Genomic DNA, 27,749 nt, shown 5'->3' with positions numbered 1-27,749 from the left:
AGTCAGGAGTATCTGAGTTCAAGTCCAACCTCAGATACTTAATAGTTACCTAGCTGTATGACCTTGGGCAAGCTACTTGACCCCATTGCCTTGCAAAAAAAAAAAAACCTAAAAAAATATATATAATTAGCAATTGGTGATATCAGACTACAAATCTGGAGATGGAATAGGGCTCTCTTCTCTCACACAATACAACAGATATGCCTTCTTCTTTTGCAATGGCCATCCTACAAGCCTGGAATGCATATCCTCTTCATCAATGCATCATTTCCCTTTAAAACAAAATTCAAACACCATCTTTTACATGAAACCTTTCCTGATTGCCCAAAATGCTTTTGAGTGCCCTCCCTCTTAAACTATCCTCTACTTTGTATTTATTCACTTCATATTTATGCTATATGCAGTTTACACATATTTACTGGCTCTCTCATTACAATTTAAGCTTCTTGTAAAAGGTACTGTTTTGTTCTTTGTAACTACCTCCAGGGCCTCACACAGTGCTTGGCACACAGTAAAATACTTTAAAAATGCTTATTTTCTTGATTGATTGCAAAAAGAGTGGGGTCAATGTCAAAGGATTTTAAGAGAGAAAGAGCAAAGAAGAACCGAGGGCTGAGGATGAATGAAACTGAAGATGCTGATGAACTGGGAGGCTAGGATGCTTAAGGGGAAAAATAACTACATATTTTGAAATTCTTAAGTATGAGGGTAAGAAGAAGACTGGGAGCCAGGTAGTGAATTGCTTGAGAAGGGTAGACTTGGAGGTAAATATGTCACAACAAAAATACATCCAGGAAGCACTTGCAAAGAATGACAGCAGAGAAGGCACTTGGAACTAGCAATAGAGAGCATAGAGCAAAATAACTACTTCCCATCCTTCCCCTGTGTATAGACAGCATAACAAAAGCAGTTCTTAACAATGGAAAGTTGTCTAAAATTCCATTAGTGAAAGAGGAGGTGTTTGTTAACAATGAAGGTAAAGTTCCATAGGGCACAATATAATTAAATAGAAGAGCAAAAGAAATATGTAGGTTGTAAGGGGATGGACAAAATTGGACAGGTAGAAGAGTGAGGGAACAGGTAAAATGGATTTTCACCTCAACAGATTTCAACTCTCAATCATAAGTATAACAGAAGCAAGAATTAGAAGTTCCTGCTCCAAGAGTCCAGTGATGAGATGTCCACATTTTATGGCTCTAAGGTGTTAACTGGGCACAGTGTGCATATACAAGGATGGAAACTTCAGCTGTCATTCCTAACACCGAGGAGATTGGGGTGTTAAGGGTTGAATAGAATAAGCAGCACCCATAAGAAGAATGAGTAACTTTATCTATGACACCCTTAAAAAATACCTCAGAGAATCAGCAAAAATCTCCCATAGTGAATCAGCAAATATGAATAATTAAAGCTACTAGTGAAATAAAATATATATTAAAAGTCTTTGGAATCTGATTGCTAAGTCTCTGATAGCACAGGCCTTCTAATCCCCTTTTGGTTCTGAAGCTCAGGATCTCTGATGGATATGGATCCCCATCAATATGGACTGTTACTAGATTAACAGTAGGGTCAACTTTGCTCATTTTCAACAAAAAAGATGATAAAAGGGGTTCTATATTGTCACATTCATGGGACTCATGGAAACACAGAATCCATACTAACTGTGCTATAATTAATAGACAAAGAAAAGGAAATACAGTGATGATAAAAGTTTGTGTAGAACGATCCCATCATCAACCCTGGCGCAGGCTTGAGCTACCCATTCACATGGATGGGACACTGAAATGTAAGTGCTTTTACATCAGTGAATATTTGAACTACACAAACCTGTTTTTGGCTTTCCTGAAGATGGGAATTTTCTTCTAATGCGTCTTCTATTGAGGTTTTAAGTCGTTCTTCATTCAACTGAAATACTTTTAGGGTTGTTTTGGCCTAAAAGAAATAAAAAATGGTGAATCAGAAAATATGAATAACTAAAACTACTAGTGAAATAAAATATATATTATAAAATCAAAAGATAATAGAATTAGATAAGAAAAAGACCTATAGATTTAGTTTTGAATGAGATTAGAAGCCATCTGCTCCAGTTCATTATATATAGATAAAGAAACTGGGGGCCTTTGCTCATACACACAGGAGAGTAACAGAATATTGTACTTAAAACTGACCCAACTTCCAGTTAAGGTGGTAGTGGAAAAGGGCAGAACAACACAATTTTCACACAAGTACTCCAGCACAGAAAAAAATAAAAATAAAAAACATCAGATTGAATAATTATCAAGAAATCTAAAGAGGACTTCCAGCCAAGAAGGCAGAGAGAAGACAGGCAGTGTGCTAAGGTCTCCTGATTTTCCATCAAAAATAACATGAGACTTCAACAGAAATTCAATCAACAAAACCCAGAAAGAGAAGCTAGAAGAACACATACCAAAAGGTCTGTCTCAAGGAACATGGGTGAACTGGAATGTAGAGTAGAAAGCAGAAAGTCAACGGAGCAGGGGGAAATCAGAGGGCTGGCCTTAGCCACAGAAGCCTTGGTGAGTGGCGGGTCTAAGGATCAACTTTAGCCGCAGAATCTTTGGTTGGCGGGGAGTGGGTAAAGGTTTGGTGAGTCCCAGCCAGGCTGGAGGGTGAGTTCCAGCACATACCTCCAGCATGGCTGGAGATTGACCTGCTGGGCTGGAGGCCTGAGCTCCATACTTTTAGCAGAGCCCTCTTCCCAGAACAAACAGTAACCACCCTCCACCCCACCCCCACCTCTTCAGGCTCAGGGTAGGCAGCAGAACTCCCTCAGCTGAAAGGGAGATTAACTACCTCCCCCAGGGCCCAGTCCAGATTGTTCAAGGACTGTTCAGACCCTGCTGCTGGCCCTCACTCCCTTCCAGGCCTAGGGAGAGGGCCTCAAATACTCCAGAGAAAGTAACCAGTACCCCCCTACAGGCTGGACCACTTGGAGTTACTAAGCCAAGTGAACAAAAGCCTCTAAGGTTTTCAAAAGCAAACCTCTGAGAGTCAGCCCCTCCTCCAGCACAAGATCCTAGGAAAATGAAGAAAGGCCAGTGGGAAGGGGGAACCACTGAGAAATACTTAGAAAATACAGATCCTAACCCAGAGCAATCTACAACTTCCAAGGAGAATATGAATTGGTCTCCAACCCAGAAAGACTTCCTTGAAGAAATTTTTAAAAATCAATTGGAAAAAGTGGGAAAAGAAACACAAGAGAAAATTAACACCTTGCAAGAAAATACAACTGGACAAATACAAAATGAGAATAATTCTCTCAGATCCTCAATTGGGCAAATGCAAAAAGAAAATAATTCTCTCAAATCCTCAATTGGGCAAATGCAAAAAAGAAAATAATTCTCTCAAAACTACCCTTGGGCAAATGGAAAACTTCTTCAAAAATACAATTGGCCAATTGGAAAAGAGTTGCTGAAGGTAAATGAAGAAAATTCTTCTCTAAAAAAAAAAAGAATGGAATCTATGGAAACTAATGACTTCAGGAAACAACAACATTCTGTTAAACAAAACCAAAAGATCAAAAAAATAGAAGAAAATGTAAAATACCTCATATCAGCAAAACCACTGACCTCAAGAATAGATCAAGGAGAAACAACCTAAGAAGTACTGGTCTTCCTGAAAACATTGAAGAGAGAAAAAAAAAAGCCTGAACTTAATATTTAGTGATTTAGTGATGGAAAACTTCTCTGATATCTTGGAACCAGAGGGCAAAATAGTTATTGAAAGAATACATCAATGCCCTCCAGAAAGGGATTCTAAAATGAAAACACCGAGGAATATTGTGGACAAATTACAGAACTGTCAAATAAAAGAGAAAATCCTGCAAGCAGCCAGAAAGAAACAACCTAGATACCAAGGAGCCACAATATTAAATTTCTCTCAATTCAATTCAACCTACAATTCAAACTTTCAGCAGGGGAAGTCATGAAAGAGGTGGCTCCTCCATTAAAACTTGAAGAAAAGAAAGGACTTTGGAAAATAGAGATAGGGAAGGAGAAAAAAGAAGCTTATTACTCATGCAGATGGTGATATGAGCAAAGGTACAGAGATAACAGAAGGAAGGCAGGCCATCACATAATGATTGGAATGTCCTGGATGTAAAAGTAAAATCATCTAAAATAAAACTAGATCGGTATTTAAAATCAAATTGTAGAAGGTTGTGAATATTTGTATCACAAATTTATACATTACTTGATAACCTACTTTCTTATTCATAAAAATAAAGGGTCTACACTAAATCTTTAAGATTCCTTCCAGTACTGGAGTTCAGGGTTTCTGTCTTGTTCTTAATGCTACTTTCAAAATCTTACATTAAATTTAACTTATCTGTATACTTTACAAAATGACTATTCAAACTTACTTCAGCTACTTGAGATTTGATAGATTTTGATTCATCTTCAAGTGATTGTATCCGTTTTTTAATGTCAGTCATCTAGAAAGACAGTATTAATTATTTAAGTGCTTTTTATTGTAAGGGTCTCTATTCACTGTTAGAAATATCTGTTATAAAGTTTGATTTTATTTATAACCAAAATAGTTTTAGTTTATAATTAAGAGTAACACATAATTACATTTATACTTTTGCAGTAATGTAAATAGTAAACATGAAAGCAGCATTTAAAATAATATCTTTGGTCTAAATCTTAATATTTTACCAAATTACAGCTGAAAGGATTCATGATATTTAATAAAAAAATGATCATTTCATTCCTAAATAAACACCAAAGGCGAATTTAAAAAGAGAAAAAACCAAAAAAAACAGAAACTTAAAGCATTTTCATCTTTACCCTTGGTACAGCAAAATTGCCTATTGTATATATGAGTATTTAGGTTAAATGTAAGCTATTTCTTCTAACATGTTTTGCTACAAAGTTTAAATCGCTTCCTCTTTTCATCTCTTCATACACAGAAGTCTTACCAACTCATCTTGTTGTGACCGTTTAGATTTCTCCTCTTTCAAGTCTGTTTCTAGAGAGTGTATTTCATCCATAAGGACAGAGTTTGCCCTGTTCAACTTTTCATATGCAGCCTAAAAAATGTCAATTTTGTAAATTAATATTAAACATTGATTAGGGTTAATCTCACATATATTTATATTAAAACTTTTGTATGTGGTTCCATTAATAATTTAAATCAACTTATTTGCTATGATTAAAAATAATACTGTATCCTCCAAGATAACATGAAAGAAAAAATGAGTAGGATATTCATTTAAAAATAACAATCAAATGAAAAATGAATCAATTATCATTTTCAATCAGAAAATTGTAGGTACACTTTAAAATAATTTTACAAGTAATCCTGCTCTATGTAAGGTAAAAGATTTATGATTTTCTTTCACCTTTTATTGTTTAAAATTATCATCAGGTACTAGATTATTACAATTGGTTACACATGATGACATAAACATACCTCTAATATTTGGGATCCTTCAAACAACTTGCCCCACCCCCAAAAAATAACAAAAAAATTTACCAGAACCAAAATAAAAGTAAAACAAATAAATATTTAAATTTTGGTTCAAAATAAAAAAGGAAACTTGTTTGTCTATAACTTTCCTATTTTCTCTATATTACTTTGAAATAAAAGTAATACTACTTTGTTGGTTTCTTTTTATATTCAAAATTTTTATACCTGAAAATGTTTTCATCAAGAGTATCAATAATTTCAACCTCATTAGCAAAGGCTGGCTTGTTTGATAATATGGCTGAATCTGCATTTAACCTTTGTTAATGATGCTCATAAATGCCAATAGTATTAGTATAAAAAACACTAAAACCTAAAGAAGAAATTCCTATAATATTCAACTGAAGATGAAAAATAACTACATGCAATCAACTATAACCTGCTAACCCAACATCTCCCAAAGTAACTGTTCTTATTTGGCTACAAGCCAACTTCTTGTTCCCTTATAAAAACCATATCTCTCAATTAGTCAAGGAAGAAAAAGAATAACTAATCCTATGTGACAGGGTGGAGGAGAAAGATAATCAAGTAATAGAAAATAATATAACTACTCAGAAGAAAATTAGAAGGTTTTAAAATTGAAATTCTTATTTGGTGGCTTCTCTAAGTCTTATTTCTGAGTATGCTTTTGTTCCTTTTTGAAACTTTTGACCTACCTATTCCTCTCTTTCTCATCCATCGTCATAATTTCATTTTCCTCCTTTAACAGTATTAATCTTAAAGTTTGTAATTCAGCTCCATAATCACATGACACCTTCTAATTGTGTCCTGCTAATTCTCAGTCTTGGGTCACCTCTATCTGTCATCTATTTGACCTCTCCTGTGCTACTAATTTACATGCCAAGTCCAGCTGAATGAATTAAGAAAATTTTATTGACTGAATTCAAAATAAAATCAAATCTCATGTGAGATATCAACAATGCAGAAGAATTCCTTTATTTGTCTGACTGAATTCAAATCATACTCTTGACAGAAGCTTATTCTACATTCCCTCCACAAAGCCAACAATTATACCCCTCAATCCAATTTCTCTGTGTAGATGATTTTGCCTCCTACTTTACTGAACAGATAGAAGCCATCTTTTGTTCCCTAACCTCCAATTCTCCACATTTAAAATTTACACTATTCACTCCTCCTTTGCTTCAGATCTCAGTGGTGACCCTCCTCTCTATTCAAGAAGTATACTCTTAATGTTCATTATGTCTCTTTAATCTTTTTCTACTAGTTTCTTCCTGATTACCTACAAACATATTCAAGCCATTGCTATCTGTAAAAAGCAAAAAACTAAAAACAAAAAAACATACCTTTTCTTGATCTTATTATCCTCTTAATAAGTCATCCTATATTTTAACCACCCCCTCCCAATCACTATCAGAATTCCTGAAAAAAGTCTATACTTAAGTGCCGATACTATCTCAACCCACTACTCATTCTTCAACACCTTTCCATTCATTCCACAATTTTACTGAAATTGTTCTCTCCAAAGTCACATAAAATCTCTTGATTTACCCCCAATATTCTCCTCTAGTACACTATTCTAGCCTCCTGAACAGTTTCCCTGTTTTGAGTTTCTTGCTTATATAAATCATCCTTTCCTTGGCTGGCAAAATAGTTTTCCTAATATACAAATACAGTGTTAGTCCCCTACTCAAAAACTTTCTGGGTCTCCCTACTACCTACCGAATAAAATACAAACTCCTTCCCTGGCATTTAAAGCTTCTACAATCTGGCTCCAGATTTACAGAATTAAGTCCTGTTACATCCCTTTCACATACTTTATATAAAATGACGGTGTTGGATCTTAATGATTCTAAATCATATAATTCCTTCTCAGATTTTCCAATATTTTGTCTTTTCTTGCTTGTTCCATAGTATTCTATCTCTTCTCACACTTATCTATTGCATGTTTTATAAAAGAAAAGATTCTATAATTTTTTCATCTTCATATCCCAGACCACTATTACAGTATTTTATATATACAGAAATTGCTTAACATTCATTCAGTTGTTAAAATAAAAAGAATTTATTTTAAGAAATAACAAAAGTCATGAACAAGAAATAATTCATTTAAGTTTCCATTCATTTTTATATGAATTCCATACCTGGCATCACAAAGAGGAGATATTTTTAAAAAGGGAACAGGTGACATCAGTGAGTTATTGCTCATTTGCTAGATCTTCCACTGCCACTTCACATTCAAGCTCCTTGGAATAAGACAGACTTGGAAAAAAGCTTTGTATTTAAATTTTATAATTTAATTTTAAATTATGAATTCCATATTACAATTTTTTTATCATGAATGTGTGAACACAAGGAAGATCTCAGAAATTATCTAATCTATTCCCTCATTTTACAGATGTGGAAACTGAAGCCCAAAATTAAATTAAGAAGCAAAAAGAGAATTCAAATCCAGGTCTTGTAGCTATAAAACTACAGTTCACACCCAAATCATTAAGAATCTTTTGATACCAACACAGCAGCTGGAAACCATTAGTGAGAAAATCTATAGATTATGAAGAAAAAGAAATGACCTATTTTCATCTGTTAGGTTAGAAGAAACAAAAGACTTCTTTTTCCCAGTATATATCTTATAAACATCCAGCCAAACAACAGAAACACAATACCCGTATTCTTTCTGCTTGACTGAATTTAAAAGTTTTCCTAAAAAATTTAAATACATAACTTTTTTCCAAGTCTGTCTTATTCCAAGAAGCTTGAATGTGAAGTGGCAGTGGAAGAGCTAGCAAATGAGCAATAACTCACTGATGTCACCTGTTCCCCTTTTGAAAATATCTCTTCTTTGTAATACCAGGTATTTTATTCTCCAAAAAGATAACAACTGTAGTAGACTACTAGCCTGGTCGCAGGTGAGCTCCTTGGTTATAGTATGGTCTACTGCATAGAAGGTCTGGTCAATGAAGGAAAGCCAAAAAGTAATGTAAATACTTTTCAAACAAGTTGTCAGGGGCAGCTAGGTGGTGTAGTGGATAGAGCACAGCCCTGGAGTCAGGAAAACCTGAGCTCAGATCGGGCCTCAAACACTTATTACCTAACTGTGTGACCTTGAGTAAATTACTTAACCCCATTGCCTTGCAAAAAACAAAAAACAAAACAAAAAAGCCCAAATCAGTTCCCAAATGAAGGTTCCTATCTATCTACAAGGTGTTTTCAGCTATTTTTTGTGTTTTATATATGTGTGTGTGTGTGTGTGTGTGTGTGTGTGTGTGTGTGTGTGTGTTTCTGAAGAAGCTCTAATTGGCCATCCAAATAGAAAAAAATTAATAATTCTTTTCTTATTGAAAAAATTATGTTTATCTTCTATAAAGGATAGTCTTTCTTAGCTTTAAAAATGTTAATTTTTTAAAAATAAGAACCTTTCTCATTTTCCTTAAATCACTCAAGTGCTTAACCTGTGCCTTCTGGACTTACCTCTAAACCAAGTGTTTCTGATGACTCTCTCTCACAGTTTCCATCCTTTAAAGATGATTCTAGATGTTCATACTACAATAAAACAACAGAGTATATCAGAGGCTCTCAAATTTGGCTTTGGTGGCTATATATGATAAGCAGGGAAAATATCCCTGATAACAGGCTGGTAAATTAGGCACATAAATCTGATCCTATTTTCTCCAATTCCCCTATTCCAAGCCAAAGAGAGACAGAAATAATGGCAAACCCTTGCCTGTGAATTTTCACTGGCGAATAAATCAATCAACAAACATTTTAATGCACTTATTATGTGCTAGATATTAGGCAACTATTTAGCATCAAACAATGCCAACTCACAGCTTTAAGAATGTTCAGAATCAATATAAAAGAGTAATACATACAAAGTGGTTAAACAGAAGGATGTTTGGGAGGGAAGGTATTAGGAGTCCAGAGGATTCAGGAAAGGCTTCAAGTAGAAGGCAGTGCTTAAGCTCAATCAGGAAGGAAGAAAGGGATGCTGTAAAAGTGGAAGTAAGGAGAAAACACATTTCAGAACACTGATGGGAAAGAGTGTCACATGTGAGAAATTGGATTGCAGAGTTTGGGAGGATCAAAGTTTAGCAGGATTCCAGAAAGAAGCAGTTTGAGTATCCAATGAGACTAGAAAAAGATGTTGGAATCAAGTTATGAAGGACTTAAAAAGTTTAGCAGAGGAATATAATCACTTAAGCTGAATGAGTAGGAGAGTCAAATGATCAGAGCCACACTTACGGAAATTACTTTGGTAGGAATGTATAGAATGGATTGTAGTGAAGTCAAGAATTGAGGCAAAGAGGCTAATTAGAAAGCCATTTAGTCTAGATGAGAAATGATGAGGGACTGAACTAAAGTGTTAAGTACATTCACAGAGAGAAGTGTTGAATGTAAAAGATGATATGGAGGCAGAAATATTAAGATTTGGTAACTGACTGGCTATGAGGGGTGAAAGACAAGGAGAAATTGAAAGGGTGGTACCATCAGAAATAGAGAAGTTTGGCAGATGAATGAGATTGGAAGGAAAGATGAGTTCTATGTTTGGCATGCTGAGTTTGAAACATCTCTGAGAGATACAGCATGAAATGCCCAAATTACAACTGGTGATGAGGGACTAAAGCTTAGGGGGAAAATAAGACTGGATATTCAGATCTGTGAGTTATATAAAACTGAGAATTAAAACCATAGGAACAGATGAGGTCACCAAGTTGAAAGGACGTAGGAATGTTTTGAAAAACATTCACAGTTAAGGAAAATCATATGAATGATGATTCAAAAGGAGAAAGTGGAATAGCCACAAAGTTAAGAGAACTAGAGAGTGTCATAAAAACCATGAAAGAGAAAATACCAAGAAAATAGAGTTGTTAACACCATCAAAAGCAGCAGAGAGGTCAAGAAGTATGAAGATTAAGAAAAGACCAACAGGTTTGGCATTTGAGAGATCACTGGTAACAAGATTTGAGAGCAGAAAATAACATAGAGGTGAAATAGCTAAAGGAATGGAATTGTAAAGTAAGTGAAGTTGAATTAAGGCTGGGCTAATAAACCTAAAAAGATACTAATGGATGGGAGATTCAATGAGGGAAGAGAATACATTTAAGAAGAGTGAGACTTAGGGAGAAATACAATAGGTAGTAATGGTCAGATAAAGCAACGTCAGAGTTCCAGATTAAGGAAGGATAACATTTGTAGGTAATGGGGAAATTAAGTGTGTGCAAATAACCAAAAGTATATCCTTATAATTCCCTAGTAAAGTATATTAAAGTCTGTGTCTCAAAGAGACCTGAGACTCCAAATTTTAGCATCATTTTCCAGTAGGCTAAGGAGGAATATGTCTAAGAGCAAGACCATCAAAAAGTGAAATATACTGTATTTCCCCATGTATAAGATGCACCCTTTTTCAAAAAATTTGGGGCCTAAAAACTGGAAGCGTTTTATACAGTGGTGGTAGATTTTTTTACTTGCATTTCCCATTCCCCCCCCCATTTTTTTGTCTTTGCACTCATTGTTTCACATTTGTTACAAGTATATTAGGTTATGGGGCAGCTAGGAGGTGCAGTGGATAGAGCACCAAATCTGAAGTCAGGAGAACCTGATTTCAAATCCAGCCTCAGACACTTAATAATTACCTAGCTGTGTGACCTTGGGCAAGTCACTTAACCCCATGCCTTTCAAAAAAAGCCCCAAGTATATTAGGTTACATTTTGCCATGTTCTGTCCAGAAATGGCTCAGAAAAGATTTTCATACAGTGCTGAATTCAAGTTTAAAGAGATCTGGTTTGCAAAAGTTAATGGAAATTGTGCTGCTGAAGGTCAATTCGGTCCTCTTCCAACTGAGAAAACAATCCAAGACTGGCTATGGGAAGAAGAAGAAACCTGACTGAAAACGCCCCAACAGAAGCAAGCCATGAGAGGCAAGTCAGCCAAATGGCTTGAGTTAGAGAGGGAAGTAAAGAGATGGATTGAAGAGCAAAGGGTCAATAGAATTTCTGTGTCCACAAAGATGGGTCAACAGGAGGCCTGAAGAATTGTGATGAAAAGAAGTGACTGATTTCAAAGGAGGACACAGTTGGTACTTTAGGTTCATGAAACAGAATAGACTAAGCATGCGTCCACACAACAGACTTGTCCAGAAGATGCCTGACAGTTATGAGCAGAAGGTCCTTGAATTTCATGATGAATAAAACTTGAGTTCAATAACTTTATGTAATTTTTTTTTCAAATTTTGGGCCCCAAAATTAAGGTGCCTCTTATATAAATGTCTTATACATGTGGAAATACAATACAAAAATATGCTCTGTTAGTGTCCACCTACCTCAAATCTGCAGAGATCATAAATAATCTGACAATCACATATCATACAAATATAGATCTAATGCCTATCCCCAATATTTTATACAATAGCAATATTTAATTCCTATGTTGTTACATTAATAATGTAATAATTCATATCTATATAAATATAATATTTGTACCTTACTTTACCATTTGCAAAGTGCTTAACATACATGGATCTTATTTGATCTTCACAACAATCCTATGGACAAGTATTACTATACCAATTTTAAAGAAAAGAGCCTCAGAAAGGTTGTGACTTACCCAATATTATATAGCTAAGTAAGTAGTGAAACTAACATCTAAAAATATTGAATTTTAGAATCAAGAAATCTAACCCATGCCTATTTAGGAATTCCTTATGTAAACATCCTCAATAAGTTGTCATCCAGCTTTTACCTAAAGACCTCAGGGAAGGAGAACTCATTATTCCAGTTTTTGGAAGTTCTGGTATTCTTCCTCATAATATGTCTAAACTCCCCTAAATCTATCTGCTAAACCCAAACAGAACAAGTTTAATACTTCTAAATGCTAATCCTTCAAATACTTGAAGAAGTCAGTCCTTCTCAAAGTCTTTTCTAGGTATAAATATTCCTATTTCCTTCTCCCCCCCTAGTATTTATATAATATTTTAAGTTTGCAAAGTTCTTTATAAATATCATTTTATTTTAACCTAACAATAACCTTGGGAAGTTTTATTATTATTTATATTTTATAGAGAAGAAAACTGAGTCACACGGATTAAATGGCTTGCCCAGGGTCACACAGCTAGTCAGTTGTGAGACAGAATTAGAACTCGGGTCTTCCTGACTATAGGACCAGCACTCTATCCACTATACCACTTGAGTACTTAATGAAATGTGGTCTCTTCTGTTTCTTAATATTCTTTTTGAAATGTGGTTTCCAGAAAAGAATATCATATTCCAGATATGGTCTGATCAGGGAAGTACATCACATAAGGATTATAATCATTATTGTACCTTCTTAAAGGAGCTCAGATCCCACCAACTATTTTAGCTGCCATGTTGCACTTCTAACTTACATGAAGTATGTACAGCTCACTGAAACCCTCACAGTTTTCCACAGGAACGGTTTTTTATCCATGTTAAACACCATCCAGCACTTAGGAAGTTAAAGTTTTTAATAGGCAAGTGAAGGAATGTCCATTTAACTTTACTAAATTCATCTTATTCAGTTTGGGCTCTTGTTCTGGCATGGTAAAATCTTCTTGAATCCTGTCATCCAGCGAGTCAGATATACCTCCTCATCTTTGTGATACAAATGTAATAAGCACCATCTATGCCTTTATCCAAGTCAGTAATAAAATATTATAAGGTCAAAGACAAATCCACTTATAGGCCCCTTTTCAGTTCAAGATGATATAAACTAGTGATTACCTGATATCTGGGTCTGTATCTTTCAATTTTATTGGTAAAATTTGTATGAAACTCAAATCAAGGTTTTCCAATTCCTAGAGGCCAATGCGTTCTACTATAACTTTGTGGAATTATTTTTAATTAAAATACAAAACATTCAACTACCAAAACAAATGAATGATGTAAAGATATCAAAATAAGAAACGTTAAAAAAAGGCAACAAAACGAATTAAACCATTGATTAGGACAAGAAAATGTTTATTATTTTACAGTGTAATTTAGCAAAATAATTCACTAACTGTAGTAAATCACTGGAAAATGTATAAAACAGGGGCAGCTAGGTGGCGCAATGGATAGAGCACCGGCCCTGGAGTCAGGAGTACCAGAGTTCAAATCTGGCCTTAGACACTTAATAATTACCTAGCTGTGTGTCCTTGAGCAAGCCACTTCACCCCATTTGCTTTTGCAAAAAAAAAAAAAAACTAAACTAAAAAAATGTAAAAAACAATAGCAAATTTCTTTTGTGAAAAGGAGATAATGAGATCATTCCCAGTTCCTCTGGGGAAAAGTAGTGAAAAGAATGTAGAAGCAAGAGGTCTGGATTCCATTCTGTAATTGGCTTATTGTCTTAGCTGAGTCACTTAATATTTGGGGCTTTGCTTTCTCATCTATATGATCAGAATAATATCCACGCTACTTGCCCAACAGGGTAATTATCAAAATCAAATGAGATATGAATATATTTTTAAAGGAAAAAAGTGTTATATAGATGTAATATATTATGACTATAAGGAGCTATCTATATCTGTTAAAGAAAATTTGAAACTAAGCAGAAACTTAATAGCGAAACCATATTCGCAAAGTTGAATAAAGTTAACTTATAAATCTTTTCAAGGAAAACTATAAGTTTTACATGAATCTTGACAATTTAAGAAATATGCTTACCTCTTTTTGACAAAGGCTAAGTTTTTTAAGAATCTTACATTTTTCCTCTATTAGTTCAGAAACTTTTTTGGCAAGCTGTTTTTCCCTTCCTAAAAAATAATCAATATTGTCATGTTTAAATTATTATAATAAAAGGGATGAAAAATTTCAAAGTACAATAAAAAGAACTAAAATAGAAAAAAAAATTGCCTACCTACATAAAGTCGGCTTTTCACCTGAAATAAATGAGTTTTAACAAAAAATTACAACACATTTTAAAACTATACACTCTAACAAATCTAACACATTAAACTTCTAATATTTATATTATAAATAGTAGTGACCTCTCATTATATTAGGACAATGAATTCTAAACAACTAGAGAAAAGAATAAAACAAACTTTTTTTACCCTTTCCTCTCATTCAAATACTGCAAGACAAGAAATTTCCTTCAAAGAGCAAGTAAAAGTATATGAATTATTGATACATGAAGAAAAATGTCAATAATATATAGAGCAACATGAAGAATAACAGGATATTTTGGAGCTAAAATAAAAGAAGAAAAATTCAAGAGAAGGTGAAAAAGTAGAAATAGAATCAAGGTTTTAATCACTGTTATTGAACAATCTTGTAACAAATTCTCAAAAAATGAGTCATTTATTCTTAAGTTGTGCTTGGCTCTTTTTTTGGTGTTAGTCACCTGCAAATCTAATTTTGAGCAACTAACCCATACTAAATACTAAACCCATACTAAAAATAAAAAAAATGCTAGCATACAGTACATTATCATTTAAGTACAGTATGTGTTTTGATTACTTACCGAATAAAAAGCTCTGCACAAAAAAAGGAGAACTGTAAAAAAGCCAATTGGAACTGCACATAAGACCATTTCCCAGGGAAATCCATAAAGATTAGTACCTGGTCTCATATCTTCAGGTAATGCTGCTACAACCTTCAACACAAAAAGAAATTAATGATAAGTGATCATTATCAATGGAAATTTTTAATGTCAAGTCAATAAGCATTATATAGCACCTACTATGTGGAGGAATCAACATGCAAAGAACTATATACAAACAAGAACTTAAATCCAGGATAAATTATAGATAATCAACAGAGAGAAAGCATTACTAGCATTAAGAGAGACTGGGAAAAGTTTCCTGTAGCAGGTGGGATCCTGGCTAGAATTTTTAGGAAATCAGGAGGCACAGATCTAGATTTCACATGGGGCACAGCCAGGAAAAAATACACTCAGTAGATGGCATGTCTTGTAAGAACAACAACAAGGAGGCCACTGTCATTGGACTGTAGAATAAGTGAAGAAGAGTAAGATATATAAGAAAACTGGAAAGCTAAAAAGAGCTGGGTTAAAAAGGGCTTTCTTTTTTTTTTTTTAAGGTTTTGCAAGGCAAATGGGGTTAAGTGGCTTGCCCAAGGCCACACAGCTATAAAAAAGGGCTTTTTAAAAAATATTATTTAATTTTATTTTTCCCTTTACAAGCAAAAATTGGTTTCAACATTCATCTTTTTGTAAGCTTTTGAGTTCCATATTTTTCTACCTCTCTCCCTTTCCTTCCCCACCCCCTTGACAGCAAGTAATCTGATAATAGGTTATACATGTACTTGAAAAGCCAAATGATTTTATATTTGATCTTGGAGGCAAGGGAGAGCTACTGAAGTTTACTTAATATAGAGCTGACATGGCTCAAACATGACTTTAGGAAGATCAATTTTGCAGGTGAATGGAGGAGATGGGACAGACTTCTGGCACAGAAAACCCAGCAGCAATCTCTTGTAGTAATCCAGGTGTAAGGACTTCCAAGAGGGTGGTAGCAATGTTAGACAAGAAGAATGGGGGGGAGGGTTGATTTTAAGAATCTGGGAGTTTTTTGATTTTAAACTGTCTGTGTGTAAGGGGGGGGGGGGTTGTTTTTAAGCTCTAGTATTTTGTTGGGACCACAGGATCTGAAATTTAGAACTAGAAAGGGCCTCAAAGGTCATTAAACTCAACCCAATCCAAGAAGAGAAACTGCTTCATTTATTTTGTCTTTCTCTCTCCATCACCTAACAAAAAGACAAGCACAAACACAAACACAAAGCAAGGCAAACACAAAAGACAGGCAAGCTATATATATATATATATATATATATATATATATATATATATATATATATATATATATATATATATATCATATTCATAGTTTAAATTGATTGGCAAAGATTCACATTCAGAATAATAACAATGTTTATAGTTTATTGTCTAAAAACTGTCAATCTTCAACATTTTCTGATTCATTTTCTGGTACTGTCACCGTGGAAGTGAAAAGTACCCAAACAGAACTGCAGATCATTTTGTATTTTTCTCTATTTCCAGTGTTGCCATGGTAAAAGAAATCAAGTAGCTAGCCTAATAGTGATGAGTTTCTGTGAATTTAACAAATTATGTTACCCCTGTGGTAACATACTTAAAGAGGCATTTATAGGAATTGAAGATGTTTTTTATAAAGATTTAAAATTTGGGGGAGAACAAGGAGAGAAATAGCAGGATAATTCTGTTTTCAAGTATTTGCAGAGGGGCAGCTAAGTGGCACAGTGGATAGAGCAACCAGTCCTGGAGTCAGGAGTACCTGACCCCATTGCCTTGCAAAAAAAAAAAACAAAACCTAAAAAGAGAAAAAGATAAAGTATTTGCAGAGGTGTCAGATTTAAAGAGGGATCAAAATTTTGAACAGAAGTTGAAAAGAAACAGATTTACGCTTTTTTTTAATGGATCCCTTTGGCTGTACAGTGAAACCTATGAACACTTTCCCAGAATAATATTTTTAACTAATAAAAAAATGCTCAATTTTAGTGTGCAGTTAAGATAAAATAAAGCTGTAGATTTTTCTGAACTTCATAGTATGAAACATATACTAAAACATACCAAAAGACCTCTTCTTGGAGGTCCATGTATCCCAAGTTAAGAGAAAGAGAAAGAAGTTCTAGGAGAGAAAACTTCCTAATGATGAAAGGCATGGGCCACCTTTGGGTTTCTGTTCCCCGAATTGGAGATCTGAGTATTATATAGTTATAATTACAGAGTTCAATCTAGTTACAGTTTGTCATGATCTCTTTATCACAAAGTAGAGCTGGAAGTGACCCCAGAGGTCCATTTCATATCATTTTATAGCTAAAGCAAGTCACGTAAGAAATGTTTAGTGACTTACCCAAAGTCACACAAGTAGAAAGTAACATAGTCAGAATCTGACCTAGGTGTAGGATAAAAATACACTAAGAATCTTCAAGGACTGGTCTGAGAAAAATAAAGTTTTTATTTGCTTTTCATGAGAGAAGGGCACACTCCAAGTTTCACAAAGGTAATGAGGATCAAGGAGCTGCCCCAAATGGATAGACAAGCAAGATATGGCCCAACTCAATCCCCTCCTCCTCCCAATCCCCTCTCTCTGTTGACTCATTGGTTAGTCTTCGGAGTTACATTCTACTCACAAAAATCTACCCCAGCTACAAAGAAAAGAATAAAATTCATAAAATATTACCTGACCATCCAGATGGTGAGAATAACCTTCAGGATTATAACTATTTTATTGAAGTAATGTAACTTGTCTTGGAATGCAAGGTCTTTCTTCTAAGAATTATGGTTTGGTTTTCTTAATATTTCTTAATCCTGAGAAGACTTCAATAGAATTATTAACCCTAAGAAGATTTTATTGGGAATATTCCAATCCCTGTCTGTAAAACTAGCATTTTTCCACTACATCACATTTCTTCCTCCAAGGCCATGGATTTTACTAACAGTTCTTTTCTTGGACTTTTTTATATACTATGGATTTCTCACCATCTCTGCTCTTCCATTGTATTTTCTGTAGTATTAGTATAGTGGTTATATTTCAGTAGTTTTTTTCCCCCTCTACATATACATACATACATACATACATACATACACACACACACACACACACATATATATATATATTGGTTTTGCTAGGCAATGGGGTTAAGTGGCTTGCCCAAGGCCACACAGCTAGGTAATTATTAAGTATCTGAGATTGGATTTGAACCCAGGTACTCCTGACTCCAGGCCAGTACTTTATCCACTACACCACCTAGCCGCCCCTCTATATCTTTTTAGTTAAAAAAATACTCTCAGATTTTTAAGACTCTGGGGCAATATTTTATCAATGCTTGCTAGGTCTATTCCAACACTGACAAAGAACTCATCATTTTTATATTTGATGTTGTAGTCCAGAAATCCAATTCCTGTTTTCAAACACCATCTAGCCACCTTTTTAACCAGCTATTCCCTTTTTAAATTTGCCTCTCATCTAAATATTCCCAGAAATATCTCAAATTCAACATGTCTAAAAGTGAAATTATTTCTCCCCCCAAACTTTGTCCCCTCCACCCAAAACCACCCTAGTTTTTTCAAAGATGATCTTTCTGATATCTTGGGTTCATTATGTGGGCATTATTCTTGATTTTTCCCTTTCCTTTACACCATATATCCAAACAGTTATCAAATACTGCCAACATTTCTCAGATCCAACTTCTTCTCTCTATGCTAAAGCTATCAACATACCTCTCACCAATTCTTGACTAGATTATTTCAAGAGCCTCCTAATTGGTTTTCCAAATTTCACAGTGCTCCAGCACATCCTACCACTAAAGTCACTTGATCACTCCCCTACTCAACCAATTTCAGTAGCTTCCTATTATTTTTAGAATTAAATATAAACTTTTCAATTTAGTTTTTAAAGTCCTTTACCAACAGGTCACAACCTATTTTCTCAGAGTCAAATACTTCCACACTGTGATTCATTCAATTTGATTTGCAGCTTCAAAATCATTCTCCACTCTTAACTGTCCCTCACTCCCTCAAGTCATAATCAGTTGCTGAGTTTCTATTAATTCCACTTTCACTTCTTTCACATCCCTCCCTTCTCCACTTAATGAGATCATGCACTCCCATTCACTGCTCATCTATACAAACACTGCGCCTCTACTTCACCTCTTATTCCAAACCATCTTTCATATAGATGCCAAACTCATTCTCCTGAAGCACAAGTCTGATCATGTTCCTTCCCCACTTAAGAAGTTTCAGTAGCTTCCTACTGCCTCTGGTATAAAATACAAACTCACCTGACATTTAAAGATCCTCGAAGTCTGACTCCTACCTATGTTTCTGTATTGATTTCATATTAAATTTCTTGTGCACTTTACATTCTAGTCAAACTGGCAAACTTACTGTCTCCAACACAAGATGTTCCATTTTTTACCACACTAATTTTGCAGGCTCTCTGCTCTTCTTTACCTCACACTTGGAATTCCTAGGTCCCTTCACCTCCTACAGAAGTACTTCATGATTCCTGTGGTTAGCTATCCCTATTCCTCAAGCAGTACTTTGTATATATTTTGTACTTACTTCTCTGTGTACTTGTTGTTTCCTCAATGGATGAGTTGGTTTAGCTAAGCCTGACTCCCACACTTCTGTGTTGGCCACGGTGGTCCAACAGTCAAGGATCAGGGAGTGACTGGAACTCCATGTGGCATTTTTGTTCACAGGCAACCAAGTAAGCCAAGTCAACAGATCAAGCCATAGAACAGTGAGTCAATTAAATCTCAAGGTCAGGTTTGCTCTCTAGACTTATTGGCTATAGTAAACCTGAGCCTTCCCTAAATACCGAAAGTTTGGGATTATTTAAAAGCTGTGTAAAGAAACTGACAGGCAACTTTTCATATGGCATTCAGCTGGCAGCCAAGTAGTCCAGTGTTAGACCTGGAGTCAGTAAGATATGAGTTCAAATTCAGACTCAGATACTTATTAGATGAGTGACACTGGGCAAAATAGGAATATTATTTTAACACCTACCTTACCAGGCTGTCATGAGAATAAAATGAGTTAACATATATAAAATGGACTATAAACTTTAAAGCACTAGCTAAATGCTAGCCATTACTATTATAGACTATGAGGAACTGCACTGTTTGGACTCTGTTAGAGCTCTTTGGTCCAAGACACTAAGGACTAGGGAAGGGGAGTGTCCTGAAATGCTAATGTTGAAGGGTCTCCAGAGCAGAGACTTTCTATAATTAAGAATGTGGGCAAATGCACCGAAGGCATTTCAGCTGATATGCAGAGGAGATGTACCGGTCTATTAGTGGTACCAACTTTAATTCTTTCTCTCTGGAACTTCCAGTGAAGGGTAGAAAGCTGCCTGATATATAGGCAGGGGAAGCAGGACTGGCCCTGGCAGTCTTCTCTCTGGACACAGAAGGGTAACTCTCGGGATGCTGAAGAGGCAGCCCCAGGCAAAGAAGGGCAGTGGCACTCCCACAGCAACACTCTCACTGTGGTACAGAAGAACATTATTAGAATCAAGGAGGAGCAGCGCTCAGCCAAGTACAGGGGGCAACCCAAGCACAGAACACTAGGACTGCTAGGATACCACTTCAAGGAGGGAGGGATTGCTAGACCCTGGCTCAGGAGAGCTGTGCCTGGCTCTGGCAGAATGCACAATACAAAGCTCCAGAAGAATGAGGGGAAAGACAGCAGCAGTAGATAAGTGGCACTAGGGTCAAGCAGAAGGAGACAGCAGAGTGGAGAGCAAAGCTGGCCTCAATGGAAGAAAGCTCAAGTGACAAAGACCCCAATGGCAGCAGAGTGGAATTGGGGAGATAAAACTATTTCATTTCTTCTAAAGGGTCAAGGCTTTGACAATTTTCCTTTTCTCCCATTCAATGGGTCTCCCTGGCTGCTCTGACAGGTAACTATGAGGCAGTCATAATGGGCAATTCTCATGACTGAGCAGAGCACCAGGGCAGGATTCACATAAGAAGATAATGACTTCTTACTACTTTACATTTCCATCGATAATCACCACCTGACATTTTAAACTGAAAATATGCATCTCATATCATATGGACAAGACTTCAAATTTGGGACTCAGATCTTAAAAAAGGAGGGAAGTGAAGTCTAGGAATTTTGATCACTATTCTCCATATTTCATCTCTCTCCTTCAGATGACTTGACATTGCTTGTTTTGGAAAGAAGGTGGGATGGGGAACATGGAAGATTATGCTATTTTTTGCTTTAACTTTTCTCCTCTTCTTCCCAAACCTATGCCAAGCTCCTTGCATCCCCCAGACTAAGGGTTATCTAGTAATGGTCCTAAGGATATTTAAGTGGTTAAAAATCTACAAAGAAGACCTTTATGGCTTTGCCACAAAAGAATGGGATATAATAGATGCAATGTTCTAAATCCATTATTCTCACCCCATGTCCCAGCTTCAATGGGTTAAACTAATTTTTTACTTTGGAAGATATTAAAACCATTTTAGATACTTAATTGGTCTAAAGTGACTATGTTCAAACTGCTGGTGTTATTTCTGACTAGCATTAAGCACAAAAAAAAAAATCAGGCTTTTGAAAAGCGGACCAAAATAACCACAACCTGAAGGAAGACAATCTTCAAGTGATCATATGGCATTCTTGCTAAATATCCTTTTCCTGCCATAGCTAAATAAACTTTAACTGTCAGACGGTCTGCAAGTGTCTTCATTTGATCTGATTCTGAAGCACAAATCCTGGCTTTTCAAAATATTATTCAAAATATTTTCAAAATATTATTTATGGAACTGAAAACTGGTACAAACTTTTTAAAAAAGTAACACGGCATTATGCAATAATTGTCTGGATCACAGACTACAGATGTGGTGCTAGGAGGGCCGTCAGGGACCATCTAGTCAACCCCCTTCATTCCAGCGCCTAGGACAGGTCTAGCAAATGCTAAGCCCTTAGGAGAGTCTACTTCACTGAATTTTTCGGAGAGAGATTCGAGTCTAAAAAGTTAAGTAAGTTTCTCCGGGCTTGACAGGTGGCGTCAGAGTCAGGGACGTGAACACGGCCCTGCAAGGAGCCGAGCCCGCCTGGCCCTGGGCTAGTCCCCCGGCCCGCCTGGCCCTGGGCTAGTCCCCCGACGCGTCTGGTCCTGGGCTAGTCCCCCGACGCGTCTGGTCCTGGGCTAGTCCCCCGGCCCGCCTGGCCCTGGGCTAGTCCCCCGACGCGTCTGGTCCTGGGCTAGTCCCCCGGCCCGCCTGGCCCTGGGCTAGTCCCCCGGCCCGTTCCCTCGTCTTCGGAATGGGTGCCATGGCCCCTGCGCCGGCTGCAGTCCAGCCAGCCAGCCGCCAGCCGCGGCAGCCGGGCTCCGCAGGACGGCGGCATAAATCGTGACTGGAAGGATCATACCCCCGGCTGGCCACCCCGGCCCCCCGCCCGGGACCCGGCCTTCAGACCCTGCCCCCCGCCCCGGCCTCCGCGCGAGCTCACGTTGCGCAGCTTCTCCAGAACCAGCCCGTAACACAGCTGCGCGGCGGCCCCGGGCCCTTCCACCGCGGCGAGGGCCACCCCGGAGCCCCCTCCGGCAGCCATGGCCCCGAGCTGCGACACCCGCCGCGGCGACCTCCGCTCCGGCTGCGGGCTGCGGGGCCGGCTGCCGGGGCCGGCGCCTAGGTAACCGAGAGGTACCATTAGCGGAGCCGGCCGGGGGGTGAGGCGATATCGGTGGCCGGCAGTAAAAGACCCGAACCCGCCCTATTAGAGCGCCCAACTTACCGGGCTCGTCATTCCAACTCTAAATTAACGAGCATTCGACCTCGGAGCGCCGAGCCATTTCCGCCGTCCACGTTTAATTCATGCTCCGCTCCCCCCGTCTTTGGTTTCGACCAAACAGGAAGCGGCGCTGCGCGGGGGGCGGGGCGGAGCCAGGAGCCGCAGGCTAGTCCCTGCTTTCTTAAAGGGGTCGGCGGAGTGCAGCGGAAACGCACCCTGCGCTCTGAGGCGTAGTGGCGGGGTATAGATGTTGCTTAAGCCTCTTTACAATTTCAATTAACCGCTGAGCGCTTTGAGGATAGGAAGAATGACAAAGGAGAAGCGGGCGGAGCAGAATTTGGTGGACCCGATTTAGGAGTCGAAAGTGCCCGCAGGCTGCCGTGCCGTGGCGTGGCGTGGGGACTACAAGCCCCATAATTCATCTGGCCTGGAGCGAGGCTCTGGAAGCGCACGCATGCGTGTGAGCTGCTCTTTCCGCTTCCAAGTTTGAGACCCAGGCTAGGCGACTTGTGTGGTGCGGATGAGCCTCTTCGCCCAGCACACCTGGATAGTCCCTCCCCCCGCCACCCGCGGTGTGCGGCTCTGCTTGGACGCACTAAGCCCCGCCCCTCCTCTTATTGGCCATTTAGAGGGTCAGTCCGGGGAGAGCGACGCCTTTGTGAAAGAGTCAACCAATGAGCGTTTTAGTAAGCGCCAACTATATGCCAGGCATAGAGTATGGGAGGAAGAACAAAAAACATGAAACGTTTTCATTGGTTAGAATGGATGAATTTAGTGGTTAGAATGCCAGGCACGTCAGGCCTTTGGCCTCTTGGCAGGAAGGACGGGTAGCTTTGGCCAAGTCAAAATTTAACCTCCGCATGTACCCTTCGACAAGGAAACGATAAAAGAAACCACGAGCCCCAAAATATATGGTTATTAAATTCAGTTTTTGTACCCAGATTTAAGTTTTTTTAATAAATTACTCCAGGCCGAATTTGGTAATTAAGATGTCTAGTTTTACCCTTTTAAGGGTAATCATATTGGTTCTTAATCGTGTTAATGTCCTCATTGTTACTGAAATGAGAGGCTCTTCCTTCTGACTACCTAAAATTTGAAAGGTCTGTTTCATTCAATAACAGTCTCCTAAGTTTTAGCCAGCATTTATTAAGTGCATGACTAAATTTTGGGTAAGAGGTAGCCCACCTATGGTGGAAAAAAATAAAACCACTATATTTAAGTATTTCATACTCATCCTGATTTCTTCATCCAGGCAGTTCATACTTGATATCCCCAAGGCTCTGTCCTGGCCTCTCTTCTCTTTGACCCTGGTACAATTTTTTGATGATGCCACAGATTTAATTATGTAAATCATAATTGATTCTCAGATTTATTTATTCAGCCCTAACCTCTCTTCTTATCTTTCATTTTCAGCTGTCTACTGGACATTTTAAAAGCAATGTAATTTTAAATTCAACATATCCCAAATCAAACAAATTCCCTTTTCCCCTCTATACTTTCTCCCCTTCCAAAATTCCCTATGAAGATAGCATCAAAATCTGCTTGTCATTCCTTTACCCCTCCACCCCATATCCAATCTGTTGCCAAGACCTATTGATTTTACCTTTTCAACATCACATGTGCCCCCCCCCACACACACACACATACACCCCTTTCCTCTAATACTGTCACGTCACCTTGGTGGCTATCATCTATCACTTCACACCTGGATTATTGCAATGGCCTTCCAGTGGATGGTTCTGCTTTGAATCTCTCCCTCCTCTAATCCATCCTCCACTCAGCTATCAAAGTAATCTTCCTAGAAGGTGAAATCTGATCTTGTCAACAATCTCTAGTGGCTCCCTACTGAATCAGTAGCCTCTGTTTGGTTTTTTTTTAAAGCCTTTTTACAACCCTATAAGATCTTTCCAGTTTTCTTTCACTTTATCGTTATTCACTTACTCAGTGATCCAGTGACACACACACACACACACACACACACACACACACACACACACACAAAATAGTCCATCTCCTGAGTGTTCATTTTCACTAAACTGCCCCTTATTCTTGGAAGTCTCTCTTCTTACCTCCTCCAAATCACAATGAAAAAGGCTTCTGCAAGAATAGTTTCCTACTCCCTACCCACCAATCCCACAGCCTTTCCTTTGGGATTACCCCCATTTGTCCTGTCAGTATCTTGTTTGTAAATAGTCATTTTCAAATTTTCTCCACCCATTAGAAGGTGAGCTTGTTAAGGGAAGAAACTTTTTCCCCTCTCTGTATCTCCTAGTGCTCAGCACAGTACCAGACACATAACATGCTTGTTGGCTCTTAACTCCTCTCCATCATTTTAAAAAAGGTTTTAAAGAACCTTACCAACCTACTTTCAGATTCCTGACCTAATTCATATCATCTCTGTAAAAATTTTCTCCCATGACAACTAGCATACATTTCCCAAATGCCCTAGACTAACCCAAAGGTTTATGGATTCTCAGGTCCCACAAGATGTTTCCCAAAATAAAGTCAACCTAGCATAAGGCCATAGGGTCCACAACCTAGGAGGGGCTCCTATTCAACCTCCTCATTTTACAATGAAGAAACAAGTCAGAGAAGCCAAGATACTTGCCCAAGATTACAAAGATAAGAAGTGACAAAGCTAAACTTCTAACAATATAAAGCAAAGTGTCTGATCCCTTCACTCTTAATTCCAGCACTCTCCATTGCACAGCAATGGGGTTTATTTTGTTTGGTTTAGGGGGTTTGAGGGTTTTATTTTGCCAAAATAACATTAAAAATGTGTCCTTGAGAACATTATACACATTGACAGCAACATTTTGTGATGAACAACTATGACAGACTTAGCTCCTCTCAACAATTCAGTGATCAAGAGCAAATCTCAAAGACCTATGATAGAAAATGCCATCCACATTCAGAGGAAAAAATATGTGGAATCTGAATGCAGAGCAAAGCATACTATTTTCAATTTTTAAAAATTTTTTTTATGGTTGTTTTTTCTCATGGTTTTTTACCTTCTGTTCAGATTCTTCTTTCACAACATGATTAATTTGGAAATATGTTAAACATGATTGTACATGTATAACTTATTTCAGATTACTCATTATGGGGAAGGAGGAGAGGAAGGAAGTAGAAAAATCTTAGAGATGAATGTTGAAAACTATCTTTGCATATATTTGGAAAAAATAAAATAACATTTATAAAAATCTCCTTAGTTTAGTGAGATCTGTTTTCCTGAATTCACTCTAAATCTTCCAGTTTGCAACATAAGATTGAGGAATATAATCCATTTTTTCCAATATTAGTAGCAATTAAGTAATCCATAATAGGTAATTAACTATGCAAAACAATTATAATTTAAATTATGAAATCAGTTTATGAAATAGTCACAAGAGAAAAGAGAAATATAAAGCAAAGTGACTAATTCTAAGCTGTATTTTCCTTATAACATTAGAACTTCAACATATCTATAACTTGAGAAGATTCCAGAACAATTCACGCATATACTTGTGCTTTCAGCTGCAGAGTAATTCTGCCAAGTTGGGCTATTTTCAGAGACCTCCTCAGGTCTTGTTTATAACACAACACAAACAGACTCTGTTACCCTAAAACAGATTATTTATCTTAATAACTTTCAACCTAATTATTCTTCAACACAAACAGTTATAATATAGATCAGAAAAGAAAAAAAAAACATGTCTAAAATCTTCCAAGGGATATGTGCATGGCAAAAATTACATAGTATTGCCACATAACGAGCTGAGTGACTGGATACCAAACCAAGTCTCTCTTCTCAGTTACTTACCTCTTCTGCTAAATCCTCAGTAGACAATTTGAAAAGATCCTAGCATATCCCAATCTGCTTAGTTCTAGCGAGCACTAAAAAGCCTTACATTTCTTTCAGAAGTTTCCTGAGTCAGAGAAATCCTGTATACTCCTATCTAAAAAGGAGAGATCCTGTTTTGACACTTGTGCTGTAAAGGGGTGCCACAGGTAGAGTCACGACTAACAACTCAATATCTGATTTCATGGCCAGCTTCTCTCCTTAACTGAATTTTTTAAAACACATATAAAGACAATCTTTTTTCTGTTTTTAATCTAAGGAGCAGAAAATGTTAAGTTTTTTATATTGTGGTCAATAATTTGTGAATATTAACTTAAGGTTATGTCAATTCTTTTTTGATTCTTAAAGTTCTGTTAATTTTTTAATGCCAACTTCAGTATTTTTTTATCACCTCCTCTACTTCTTTCTTGTTGTAATCAAATTCATTATTTTTCTGTTACTAAGCGACATTTCATTCTTTTCTTCATTCCAAATTAGAAAGTATTATTTTTCGCTATTTAGATTTAACTCCTTAGGTGGTTTATAAAATATTTGCAATATGAATTTCTTTTGAAATTTTAGAGTTTTTGAAGTTTTAGGGTTAGGAGAAAATGCAACACAGAAGGTACTTAATTAATTTTTGCAAAATTGAATGCATTCAATAGGTTTGCCATTATAACGTCATAGAATTTCAAAATATAATGAAGTTCAAGGATAATTTATTCTGATCCTGTCTTTTCACAGATAAGGAAACTGAGTCACATAGATAATTTAGAGAACAGACTCAGACGGTGAACATCAAAGGCAGGATTTGAGCCTAGGTCAAGTCAACAAGTTAGCAAACATTTATTAAACACTTTTTATGTGCTAGACACTATGTTAAGTTCTAGTCTGTTGATTGGGCTCCAACATACTTTCCTCTAGACAAGCAGTTTTCAAGGTGTGGTTTGAGGATTCCTGGAGTTTCCCAAGACACTTTCAGGGGATCCATGAGGTCCAAACTATTTTTCCTAATAATGCCAAAGAGTTATTTGCCTATTAAAATAGTCTTACTTCTTCCAACCACATATCTGGTGAGACCAGATTTTCTCCATAGTCTTCAGCCAAAACTTATCACAACAGATTGAAAGCAGGAGAAGGAATGAGAATCTAGCTAGCTTCTATTTAATTAATCAGTTAAAGCAATTTGCAAAATATGCAAAATAATTTCATCCTCACATTTCTTTGTTTTGGAAAACAG

General features: G+C 37.0%; 1 protein-coding gene across 8 annotated transcripts in view; it reads right to left on the bottom strand.

Annotated features, from left to right (window-relative positions):
• Window positions 1-27,749, bottom strand: part of MIA2 (MIA SH3 domain ER export factor 2) — a 135,238-nt gene that overhangs the window by 50,333 nt on the left and 57,156 nt on the right. For 4 of the 8 annotated variants that reach the window (XM_074213431.1, XM_074213427.1, XM_074213429.1 and 1 more), the window contains 7 exons: window positions 14,902-15,033; window positions 14,296-14,317; window positions 14,103-14,191; window positions 8,914-8,985; window positions 4,937-5,047; window positions 4,379-4,450; window positions 1,825-1,929 (listed from right to left, as the gene is read on the bottom strand). In XM_074213431.1, the coding sequence (XP_074069532.1) occupies window positions 1,825-1,929; window positions 4,379-4,450; window positions 4,937-5,047; window positions 8,914-8,985; window positions 14,103-14,191; window positions 14,296-14,317; window positions 14,902-15,033 (603 nt within the window). Of the gene's footprint in view, window positions 1-1,824; window positions 1,930-4,378; window positions 4,451-4,936; window positions 5,048-8,913; window positions 8,986-14,102; window positions 14,192-14,295; window positions 14,318-14,901; window positions 15,034-22,407; window positions 22,575-22,692; window positions 23,223-26,491; window positions 27,635-27,749 lie in introns of those variants that run through there. The other 4 variants (XM_074213435.1, XM_074213434.1, XM_074213433.1 and 1 more) reach the window with 4 other exon arrangements.

Source organism: Macrotis lagotis, chromosome 1 (assembly GCF_037893015.1).
Source record: "Macrotis lagotis isolate mMagLag1 chromosome 1, bilby.v1.9.chrom.fasta, whole genome shotgun sequence".
NCBI lineage: Eukaryota > Metazoa > Chordata > Mammalia > Peramelemorphia > Peramelidae > Macrotis > Macrotis lagotis.
Note: the sequence above shows the minus strand (reverse complement) of the source record. Positions and strands in the feature narration are given on the sequence as shown.